This window comes from Mesoplodon densirostris, chromosome 2, assembly GCF_025265405.1.
Source record: "Mesoplodon densirostris isolate mMesDen1 chromosome 2, mMesDen1 primary haplotype, whole genome shotgun sequence".
NCBI lineage: Eukaryota > Metazoa > Chordata > Mammalia > Artiodactyla > Ziphiidae > Mesoplodon > Mesoplodon densirostris.
Window position 1 is genome coordinate 108,000,786 of NC_082662.1, and position 12,216 is coordinate 108,013,001.

At 48.1% G+C, this 12,216-nt stretch overlaps 1 protein-coding gene across 3 annotated transcripts in view; it reads left to right on the plus strand.

The window, feature by feature from the left end:
* Nucleotides 1-3,072: 3,072 nt before the first annotated feature.
* PHGDH (phosphoglycerate dehydrogenase) overlaps nucleotides 3,073-12,216 on the plus strand; it is a 32,074-nt gene continuing 22,930 nt past the window's right edge. Inside the window, exons 1-2 of one of the 3 annotated variants that reach the window (XM_060090368.1) lie at nucleotides 3,073-3,337; nucleotides 9,312-9,463. In XM_060090368.1, coding sequence (XP_059946351.1) covers nucleotides 3,200-3,337; nucleotides 9,312-9,463 — 290 coding nt within the window. In that variant the 5' untranslated portion in view covers nucleotides 3,073-3,199. The remainder of the gene's footprint in view (nucleotides 3,338-9,311; nucleotides 9,464-12,216) is intronic. The other 2 variants (XM_060090366.1, XM_060090367.1) reach the window with 2 other exon arrangements.

The following is a 12,216-nucleotide window of genomic DNA, read 5'->3' on the forward strand; positions in this document are numbered from 1 at the left end:
CAAGGTGAGTTTGGAGATCGCAGCTGGGTTCCAAGTAGAAAAATGGGATTCCTACTTCTGGCTGCCCCTCGCCCATGGACCTTATCAGCCACAGGCAGAGCAGCTGGGCGGCTGGAGCTCCTGCACCCTCAAGTGCGTGGAGTGGGGCCTGCATTGGGGGGTTCAACACACACAAGGAAGCAGGAGAGTGCATGTTATTTTGTGGGCTTCCAGCTGCAAGAGAGAGAGCCAAGAAAGGGCTGACCTGGGCTGACACTCAACCTTTCCCCCAGACTCAGAATCAGATCAGGCTCTCTTCCCAAGGGGCTGGGGTCAGGGGAAGGGAGGGAGTGAGGGGTCTGGAGAGAAAGGCGGAACTCTTTTCCTAATACTTCCAAGAGGGCCAAAGTTCCTGTTTTACGGATGGTGGCAATAACACACAGAGAGAGAGAGAGAGAGAGAGAGAGAGAACATTTGCCCCACTCAGCCCACCACTGAGAGTCCGCCTGCCGATGCAGGGGACACGGGTTCGTGCCCCGGTCCGGGAAGATCCCACATGCCACGGAGCGGCTGGGCCCGTGAGCCATGGCCGCTGAGCCTGCGCGTCTGGAGCCTGTGTTCCACAACAGGAGAGGCCACAGCAGTGATAGGCCCGCGTACCGCAAAAAAAAAAAAAAAAAAAAGAAAAGAAAGAAAGAAAAAGAAAACCCTGCAACTTACAATAGAAGTTGGAGATGGGGTGAGGGGTCAGGGTGGGGGGGATGGGGAGGGATATTATCTACATTAACAGTATCAAGGCTCAGCTCAGCCACAGCTCATTTAATCATATCGCTTCTAAAAATTGGCTCAGCACCTCTGTCCTACCTTTCCAGTCAAGTTTAAAGCTCTTCTCAGGACAAGGCCTTTCACTCCTGGCCCCTCTGCAGTCTCATCTGCTCCCCGGCACCTCCCACTGCTCGTGCCCCTGGAGAAGCCATTACGAGCATCTCGTGATTCTTCACATCTCCAGGCTTTTGTAAATGTTATTTCTCCTCTACTTGGCTGTTTCTTATTCTGTACATCCTATATGCTTTCAAGTGTAGGCGGCTGACCATGAGCGGCTTGAAGGCAGAATAGGTTGTACTCATCTCTGCTCAGAGTGGCTGCCCTCAATGAACACTGAAGTGTCAGCTCAAAGGCAACCTTTCTAGAATCCTTCCTGCTGCCTCTAGTTTGTGCTGAGGGGTCTCCTTCTTGCTCCCAAAGCACTTTAGCACCTCTGTATTTATCCTTCAAATGCTACACTTTAAATGTTGTTTTTCTGGGGAAAGGGATGTGACTTGTGCATCACCACACCCCGAGTGCTAAGCCACAGTACCTGACATATAGTAGGTGCTCGATAAATTAATTTTGAATGAAACGTCTTCTGAATCTCCAATATGGAAAGCACTGTGCGAGGCACTATTAGAGGGATATAAAGTTGTACCTCTGATCCTGGGGGGAAATGTTCACATATATGTTGTACAAGGCACTGTGAGATAACTTGAGGACAATGCTATAGAAATATAAGAGGAACATTTCTGACTTGCCTAGGGTAGAAATTTTTACACACCCTCCCTTCTACCTGGAAATGGACTCTTATCTGTTAACTATTTTCTTAATGGTCTTAGAAGTATCTTTTGTGTGTCATTTTGAAAGTAGGTGGGGCATAAATAATAAAGAAAGAAAATAATACCCAGGTGACAGGTGTGAAGGGCCTCTGGTTGTGAGTTCAACACCATCTGAGAAGTTTGACTTGGGGTAAAGGGGTGGGGTTACCCTTTAGAGACAGTGGGCTTTAGATTCTACACTGAATCTAAAGAGGGTGAGTCCTGGAAGCGGGTGAGTGAAAGTGGTAACCAAAATGGGTGCTTCCCAAGTCGCTTCATTAGCCTCTGGGGCCGGGTCCACCATCTGCTTCCAGGACCCCCAGGGCTGCTGGGCACCTCCTGAGAGGAAGAGAAATGGAATACTCATGAGTGCTGGAATGTAGGACCAAGAAATCATCCAAACCAGTAAACAGGATAGCCAAATTATCTCCTTTCCCACTGGGAGCATTTGGTCTAACTTCTGATTTGTGCCTAGGAATTATCTGTCCAAAGTTTCGTTACGTCAGAATATTGACATTGCATAGTTCTATAGGATAAGGATCTAGCACTTGAGTTTTGTGAATGGTTCAGCACAGCAGAACACAGCGGTTAACTGGGCCAGATATGTCTAAAACACTGAATTCTAATTCAGCTATAAGCATCCCTGATCCTAGGTGGCCTTAAATAATCCAAAATGGAATTTTCCAGTATTCGACAAGGTGGGGCATGGAAAAGCATGTTTGCTGTGGGGTTTCAACATAAAGGAGTTAAGAGCTGGGATGTGCCTCCTTGGTCAATATATAAATTAGGCCAGACTGACATCTCATTTTCCTTTTCTTCTTCTTTTTTTTTTTTTTTTTTTTTTTTATATAATCAGAGAGGAAGTAGAGGAAAAGGAGAATATTGAACTTGAACAAACATTTTGGCTGGTCCAAATGCACCAGGCCCTTGCTCTCTTTTAAGCTCATAATTCTCATTGCATCATTCATTTGGAAGTAATCACTGCTTTGTGAGGTCTCAGAAATGGTTTCCCACTGCTTTTTAATATTTAAGTTTCCGTGTCTGTGTCTTTGGTACCCTCCGATGTTAGGCCACTAGAGGAAAGGGGTTATGTCTTTTTGATGTTCGAGCCTCTTCAGCATCCAGCACCGTGCCTTGCACATAGTAGGTGCATTCAATAAATGCTTGTTAAGGAATTAGTGAATGGGTCCTTAGGAGGAAAGAATGAAGATGAAACATTTCTCTCACGATGAGAACGAATATTTCTCAGTTTATTTCAGATATGAATCAGCTACTCAGTGTAAGTTGTGCTTCTGCATACTCACCAGGTGTAGAGAAATGCTTTGGCTGAGATTGAGAAATTCATCTCTGGAGAATAATATGGTGGGCGGGGATCTGAAAGCTCCGGACCGCGAGGAGGGGGCGGAGTCACAGAGAGTTGGAGCGTTTCTGTCCAATCAAAAGGAGACGGTAGGAGCAGGAGTGGGAGATAAGGGGGAGCGGGAGATCGCGAATCCTGCCCAGTTACACGAGCCAGCCAGCCGGAACAGCAGCTTCTCCGTTTAGGTGTTTCTTCCCAGGGAGAGCTGCCGATTCCGAGGCCGACTCCAGCAATGGCCTTTGCAAATCTACGGAAAGTGCTTATCAGTGATAGCCTGGACCCTTGCTGCCGGAAGATCCTGCAAGATGGAGGGCTGCAGGTGGTGGAGAAGCAGAACCTGAGCAAAGAGGAGCTGATAGCCGAGCTGCAGGTTAGGCGAGCGGGAGACAGACTAGGGCTGCGAGGCATCCTCCGCGGACACTGGCTGACCAATTCCGGCCCAGCGTGCCCCACCCTCACCCCCATCGCTGGTGTCAGTCTTGGGGTCTCCCGATATTGGGGGCTGGGAAGGGGGGAGGGAGAAGAAGGAGGGAGGAACAAAGGGCGGCAAGCTGCAGGATGCAAACTTTCCGTTCCGTTTGCAACCGCGTGTTTCACGTTGGCATGCCTCCCGCCAGGATTGCAAAGTGCTGGCTGCTTCAGTTGGTCCTGCAGGCTGCCCGCGGGATGCCAGCGCGGCTTCCCAGGGCCGTTGCGCTCAGTAGCCCTGGCAGCCCGGCGCCGCCTCTCCCCACCTCGCGCGGGGGCTCCGGGGGAGGGGCGCCAATGTGGCTTCCCTGTTTGGAGCTCAGGGACCGGCGATCCTTCCCCAGCCAAGCCCTGGCTCGCCCAGCCAAGTCCTGCTTTCCCTGGGGGGCCCCGGCGGAGTCCCAGCCTGTTCAGTGGCTGCTGGAGAAGCTGCAGGGAAGGCGGCCCGGCTGGAGCGGCAAACGCCATACCCGCCTTTCATCTGATGCAAGACTGCGGAGAGTTTTCACCGCCCCTCTGCCGCCTGGGAGCGCCCGGAGGAAAGAGGGGCGGGCGGGGGGCGCCCGAGATCTCCGCGCCGGCCACGCGGCAGTCGCCTCGGCCGCCGCTGTCCAGGCTTAGTCTCCGCCAGTGGGCTCGGCGGGGTCAGGAATGGCCAGATCGTACCAGATTCCGATCCCAAAGTCCCCAGGAAACGTATATTTCCTAGCAGATCTTTCTCAGGAACGTTATCACCGTTTGTGCAGTTTACTTCAGATCTTTCTCTAACTTGTTTGTAAAAATCCTGCGACGTTTGGTGGCCTCTTCCTGCCTTATAACATTTATTTCGTGAACTCTTCACTCCAGTTTCTGCACTTCTTACTTCTGTACTGTGCCCAGCGCCCAGGTGTCTCTACCCGACCCGTCCGGATGTATTCTCCCCTGCCCCCGAACCCCCACACCCCGCAGTGTAGCCTCCTACCAACTTCAACTAGTCTCAGCGCGGATCCACCCTCTCCAGTGTCCCTTAAATCAAGCCACAGAGGTGGCTACTGTTGCTTTAGCTGTGAGGCAATCACATGGTCTTCATGACTGCCATTGTTATCTCCTGCTGTGTTTCTCCATGGAACCCCTGCCACTCTTCCCCCACCCCGTGGTACTACATTATGCCCCTGGCTTGTATGCAGAGAAGTTTCTGACTGGTCCCTGTCTTTTTTTTTTTTTTTTTTTTTGGCTGCGTTGGGTCTTCCTTGCTCTGTGGGGGCTTCCTCTAGTTGGGGCCAGAGGGAGCTGCTCTTCGTTGTGGTGCCCCGGCTTCTTACTGCATGGCTTCTGTTGTTGTGGATCGCGGGCTTCAGTAGCTGTGGCACGCAGACTCAGCAGTTTGGGGGCACGGGTTTAGTTGTCCGCGGCATGTGGAATCTTCCTGGGCCAGGGCTCGAACCCGTGTCCCCTGAATTGCCAGGTGGATTCTTAACCACTGCACCACCAGGGAAGTCCCTGGTCCCTGTCTTAAAGAAGCTTGTCAGCTAGTTAGAAGCCTGGCCAACACACGGTGAGACAAGTGACCAGATGACACTTGAGTACTTGAGTGCTAAATGAGACCATCCGGCAGCCTAGCCTTTGCCTGCTCCACTGCGTTGCAAATGGAGAGAAGCGGGTGATCAGCCTGGACTCGGTGGGGACCAAGGGCTCAGGACGTGATCCTTGGACTACCCTAGGACTGGATGGGAAACAGGCACCTCACACTTGTCACCTCCTCTTTTGTGTAGATGGTATCAATGGCCTTGGCTCTGGGCAGTGGCCAGAAGGAAGTGGAGTGGTCTCTAGGTTCTCACCTCCACCAGACCACCGGGTTGGGAAGAGTGGCCTGGACTTGGGGCTTTCCAGCTTTGTTATGGAAATTAAAATTCTGTACCCCGGGGGTAGGGTGGGTTGAGAGGGAGTGGTAAGTGTGGAATTGACTAGAATGGGAGGCCTTCGTCACTAGTGGAGGGTTTCCATGGTGTTGGGAGGTCGGCCGGGTGGGTGCTGGGAATCTGGGGCTGGAACTTGGAGGATGTTTTAAAGGCACTGAAAACTCCTGGCAGGAGAGGAGGGGTGTTTGTTGGCTACATTGTTGGGTGGTTTGGGAGTCTGTCTGTCTGTCTGTCTGTCAGTCATGTCTGTCTTTGTAAAAAACACTAGGTTCAGACTGCTGGTTAGTCTGCTTGGGCCACTGGAGGGTCCTCATATCCTCACTTGCCTCTTGTTATTCTGCGTGGAGAGGTGCCTGGGTTAGTGGCCCCTGCCCTCCCCTGTTTAAACCTTTTTAATACTGAAAGAAACTGGGGCCTATTGCCTGAACCAGGTCTGGCCTCCGTTCCCACTCCTTGGTATTCTGGGCAGGCACAATTTATTTTCTCTCACTCTGTGGTCTGGAAGTACAATCATCCTCCAGAACCATGCTTTTCAGACTTGAAGCAAGTCACAGCTCATTAGTGGGTAATGAAGTCCCTTTAATGGGTCATGATTAGCATTTAAAAAAAAAACAAAATAAGAAATATCAGAGAGCAATGCAGATAGTAAGGCTAAGTATTGTGTCACGAAATTTGTTTCAATTATGTGTGTGTTTGTGGTGTGTGTGGTATATGAGTATAAAATCACAACTTAAACATGTGTTTCTTACTGTGGGTCTTAGTCAAAAGTTTGGAAAATACTGGCTTGGAATAATAAAGCATCTTGTTTGGAACTCAACAAAACTCTTACTTAGACTGTGTACCCCTCTTCTATCAGCAGATGTCACATCTTAAATAAGCCAAATATGCAGGAACATTTAAATCTTAGCATGTATCAGTGGCTTTTAAACTTTGACCATGGCCCACAATAGGAAATCCATTTTACATTATAACTCACTATACACACACATATGTGTACACGCATACACTAAAGTTTCATGAAAGAATACCCTTACTAGATGTGTTGCTTTCTGATATTTTCTTCTGTTTCATTATCTAGCAATGCTGGTCAGAATCCTCTAAACCCATGCTGGTAATGCATTTAATTTACTGAAGCACCTATATATCTTTATTTCAGAATTTGAAGAAAGGAAAAGAAGGGAATAAAGTTCAATGCAAGAGTCCATGTGTTGAAAGGCTCTTTTAAAATGCAAATTTCTAGCCTTTACACTAGGATTTGGCTTGCAAAAGTTAAATAACCATCTACTTAATCAGGATCACACATATTGTGCCAAACCTGCATTCTCTATAGCTGGGGAACATGATCTGGAGAGTTTCTCTGACTTCTCCTATGATGTAAGTCAGGAGCAGGAGCAATGCTAGAATCATCCCCAAGGCCAAGACTGTTCTTGGGAAAGGAAGCATGTGTGAACTTGAGGAACGTGAATGGGTTTCCACTGCTGAGTTTGCATAGTTTGTCCGGAACCGCCTTAAATCTAGCAGAACAGTGGCCTGTTGTTTTCCAGCTCTGAAGCAGCTGTGGGACTGGGAGTGGGGAGGAAACCCAAGTGTAAGAAAATGCCTGTTCCAGCCTGCATTCTTATACAGATAGAGCATGCACAAAGCAGAGAACAGTAGACAGCAGAGTGGGTGCAGTGTTGAGAGTCCCACTGCGGGAGTGCCAGAGAGGACCTTGGGGTGCTACAGAAGAAAGTTATAATCACTGCAAACTGCAGGGAAGATGTGGGCGGATTTGCAAAGGCCTGCGGTTTGCATAAGTAGAGGAGAGGAGTGGACTGCAGGGAGCCAAGCCTCTGAGGGATGACATGGGGCCCGAGAAGGGGACCAGGCCTGGAGTGCAGGGGTTTTGAGGACTCAGCAGGAGGTTGGTTGGTTGGCACACAGGCTCTCAGTAAATGCATGCTGATTGAATGAATTCTGGTTTTTTTTTTTTGTTTTTTTTTTGTTTTGCCACACCGTGTAGCTCAAGGTATCTTAGTTCCCCGACCAGGGATTGAACCCGCGCCCTCAGCAGTGGAAGTGCAGAGTCCTAACCACTGGACCACCAGGGAATTCCCTTGAATGAATTAATTGATGATGTGTTTGAATGAACAGGAACAGGGGTAGTTGAGGGTGTAAAGGGTCTTGAAAGCCCGTGAACTCTGGCCACAGGAATGTCCGAATCATGTGGGACCAGCGTCTGCTGAATGGGAGTCTGCAAAGGCAGATTCCCACTTGGGATGGGTGAGCTCTGCATGTACATCTGTGCTGGTCTGGCTGGAGGCTCTTCAGACTTCTTGGCTTCAGAGAAAGCTGGGACACACCCTTGAGGGAAAAGTAGAGAGAGGCTGCAGGATAAATCTCTGTAAGGGAGATCCTTCCACAAAGAGAGGTTGTGCTTGTTAAAGAAAAACGCCATGCTGTTTCTGGGCTTGTCCTCAGGGTCTGCAGGAATGGGGTGGACTCCTGGGGAGTCTGCATCCTCTTCTACAGCGGGTCTGTCCTGTGGGAAGCAGATTCCCAAGGTTTGCGGAAGGGCTGGCAGCTTTGGAGCGAGCATTCAAGGAGCATTCTATTCAGAACCACAGACACAAAAGGCTGGGAGTGCCCGTGAAGGGTCCTCCGTCCAGCTGTCTGCGGTCTGGCACAGCGCCCAGCCAGTGAGGATGCATGAAGCATTCACACCTCCAGAGAAGTAATTCTGCAGCCTCTCTTGAACAATCATCCCAGTGTTGAGAAGCCCTCCAGATCTAAATAGGCTGCAACGTAAGCTTCATTCCTCTTCTTCCATCTGTGGAGAGAAAAGAACTCTGTGCTCTCTCTGCATGTAACTTGTCCAAACTGGTTCCAAGGCTCTGGGCTTGCACACAGTAAACACAGTGTGGGTCCTCGCCCTAGGAGCCAGATGCCCATGGCCTTTCTCTGTCTCCAGAATCTGTGTGGTGGGGAGGGAAGAGAGAAGGTTCTCGTGGGATCCAGCTGGGTGCTCCACTGGGGAAATGCAGCGTGGCTTACAGGTGTCAGATCAGATGTGGGAGGGACCCCAGGGGCCATTTGTTCCAATGCTCTTATGTTACAGAAGGAGACCAGGGTTCGGGATGACATGACTTGGTACAGTGTCCCAACTTGTCATTGCCAGCCCTAGGCCTAGAACCCCAGCCTGCTGGTTCCCAGCTTGCTGCTTGTGCAGTGACCCTTGCTGCTTGCTCACCAACCTGGGGCAGCCAGCTTGGGACAGAGTGTATTTGCTCACCTTCTCCATTTCTTGGGGATTCTCATCGGGTGTTTGGCCACAGTATCCTTTTTCTGCAGAAGATACCACTGGATTCTGGATGAGCCTAAGGAAGATTGTCCTGGGGTCTGGCTTAGCCCAAGTAAAATGGCTATGATGAATCCAGAAAGTCTGATTTTTCACGTAGGTATAGTCTTAGCCTTATATTGCCTGGTTTTCCAAGTAACTATGGACAAATTTAATTATTTTCTCCCCTTCCCCTTACTTTGGTTTCTATTTTAGGAAATGTTTTTCCTAAACAATTTGTCTTTTATTCACTTCATTTATTCATCTATTGAGTGCCTTCTGTGTGCCAGGCATAGGGGCTTACAAAGTAAAATCCAATCCCACCTCTTCCATCAGTAGCTCCGTGTCCAGTGGAGGAAGTGATGTCCATTGAGCGGGGCCAGATATCACGCCAGGCGTTGTACCTTCCTGTCTCATTTCTTCTTCACACACTTAAGGAGGCCGAAGCTCAGAGTCATAGCTTGTCAGGGCTGGAGATTGGATGTGAACCCAAGCTTGAGTGACAGCGGGGGCTTTCAGATGTGTGTGCATAAACATGCCTTCCTTTCCTCGAATGGATCCAAAGTCAGCCAGCCTGCAGGAACTCCCACTTTGGACAGAAGGGCTTTACGAGGTCTCAAAGACCAACTCTGTGGATCCAGGTGTTTCTTCTTCTGCCTCAGGACTGCGAAGGCCTTATTGTCCGCTCGGCCACCAAGGTGACCTCTGATGTCATCAACGCGACCAAGAAGCTGCAGGTGGTGGGCCGGGCTGGCACAGGCGTGGACAATGTGGATCTGGAGGCTGCAACAAGGAAGGGCATCCTGGTCATGAAGTAAGTCGTGGAAGTGGTGGGGTGGTGGGGTGTGTGGCGACTGACCGTGAGGGGGAGGAAACACCTGTAGAGAAAGCTGAGTCCGAGTTAGAGGGGCTTCCAGGAGGCCGCCCGCTCCAGGCCAAGTCCAGACAGGGGGTCAGCACTCACAGCTTAGCGGTGCCCCGGGTTTTTTACACAGAGGCTCTCTTTGTAATCTCAGAATGCTTCACAAACCTGCCCCCTAGATGCTTGCACACCTGCAGCCTGGTTGGGGAATCAGAAGAAGGCTGGTGGATTTGTCTCAGTCCCTGCTTCAGCCCTGCCCTTCCCCCTCGGCTGTTTCATCTGGAGCCAGGTTCTGCTGGCTCTGCTTGACTATGGTCTGCCTTGTGCAGCTGTATAACCTTTGCTAGTAGACGGATTCTCCCATTCTCTCTCTTCCTCACTTCCCTGCACCCTTCTGGGGCCGGGAACCCAGTTTCTCTTTACTCCAGGGCCAAGAGGGAAGGGGTCCCCTTTAGAGCTGTTTTTGCAGAAACCCAGGGCAAAGGTCATGGCAGCATGCCAACGCTAGGCAACACTCATTTCTGTCTCCCGTCTGGCATGTAAGTGGTGTGGCAAGGTTAACCCCTTCCACTTCTCTGTCCTTGAGCCTTTCCTCTTCCCTCAGGAGCCTTGTTGTCCTCAAGACTTTCCCCTCCCTTCCCTCCACTTCCCTCCATAGGGTAGGGGTTAACCAACCCAATCGTCTGCCTGAGGTCAATATCCAACAGAAGAAATGTTAACCAATAACCCATCCTCCAATATTGCCCTGGACCCAGAGGCACCAGCCCCCTGGTCCCCACACCTCTTCCTGTATCCCATGTAGCCTGATCATTTGCTGGGCGAGACAGGAAGCCAGGTGTTCTTATGGAAAGACAGACTCTGAGAATCCTTTTTTTATTTTTTTATTTTTATTTATTTCCTTTTGAAAAGTTCTGGATTTTCAAGGGAAAGAAACAGTTTTTTTGGTCTACTTTATTTATTTATTTATTATTTTTTTTATACAGCAGCTTCTTATTAGTCATCAATTTTATACACATCAATGTATACATGTCTGAGAATCCTTTTATCTTAATTTTTAACTTTTTAAAAATAGGATCTCTTGACCTTTTTTCACCTTGTAACCTTCATTTCCAGAGAAGAAAAGACCCAGTAGAGGGAAAGGAGGGTGAACACGTGTGTTAATAAATTATTCTAAGAGCAACAAGAAAAAGCTTTGAGAAAAGAAAAATAGTTTCATGGGTATTATCTCTATTTTCCTTTCTGTAAGATGGGTAGAGTCAACATTACCCTATGATTTAACTTGTGAGGATGATTTCTCAGTGCAAAACTTGTTGAGAAATAGGAGGAAAAGTCAAACAGGAGGAGATAAAAATATTAGCTTTGCTACTAAAAAAAAAGCCAGGTTGGGCAAATTGATAAAGGTCTGTGGGCAAGGGGCTGACCTCTGTATCTGTCATGGGTACAGCCTCGATAAAACTGATGGCATGAAACTAACACAACAGTGTAAAATCAATTATACTCCAATAAAAAATTTTTTTAAAAAAGACTGATGGCATGGAACAGCAGGGATTTGTGCTTTCTGTAGGCAGGTAGATCCTAAAGTAAGAGGAGAGAGAGAAGGGCTGAGCCACACGTATCTCTCCCAATCTATTGAGATACTTCTCTGCCCCGGGAGAAGTGAGTTTGGGTAGAGAGATGAGTGTGCTTCTCGAATGGCGGTCCCTCCGCAGGAAAACATAAAGCCAGGGCAAAGGGGTTTTCTTCCAGCCCTGGGGTTAGGGCAGGAGTACATCACAGAACCTAGGGCAGTGGCGTGGTGTTAGGGGTTTTCACTAAGAACAGGTAAGTTCACAATGTTGGCAAGAATGTGGAGAAAAGGGAATCCTCGTACACCGTTGGTGGGAATGTAAATTGGTGCAGCCATTGTGGAGAACAGTTGGAGGTTCCTCAAAAAACTAAAAAAAGAACTACCACATGACCCAGCAATTTCACTCCTGGGTATATATCCAAAAAAACCAAAAATGCTAATTCTATAAGATAGGTGCACGCCACCGTTCATAGCAGCATTATGTACAATTGCCAAGATATGTAAGCAACCTGAGTATCCATCGACAGATGAATGGATAAAGAAGATGTTATATATATATATGTATATATATATATATATATATATATATATATATATATATATACATATATATATAATAGAATACTACTCAGGCATGAAAAGAATGAAATTTTGCCATTTGTATCCACATGGATGGTTTTGGAAGGCATTATGCTAAGTGAAATTAGTCAGACATAGAAAGACAAATACTGTATGTTATCACTTACATATGGAATCTAAAAAATACAGCAAACTAGTGAATATAACAAAAAAGAAACAGATTCACAGATATAGAGAACAATCTAGTGGCTACCAGTGGGGAGAGGGAAGCGGGGAGGGGCAACATAGGGGTAGGGGGTTAAGAGGTACAAACTATTAGGTATAAATTAAGGTGTAAGGATATACTGTACAATGCAGCAAATATGGCCAATATTTTATGATAACTATAAATAGAGTGTAACCTTTAAAAATTGTGAATCACTATATTGTACACCTGTAACTTATATAATATTATACATCAACTATACTTCAATTTTTAAAAAAGTAAAAAAAAAGAAACCCATAAAACTAAACAAAACAAACAAAAAGAACAGGAAAGCTTATGGAGCGGGAGAGAGAG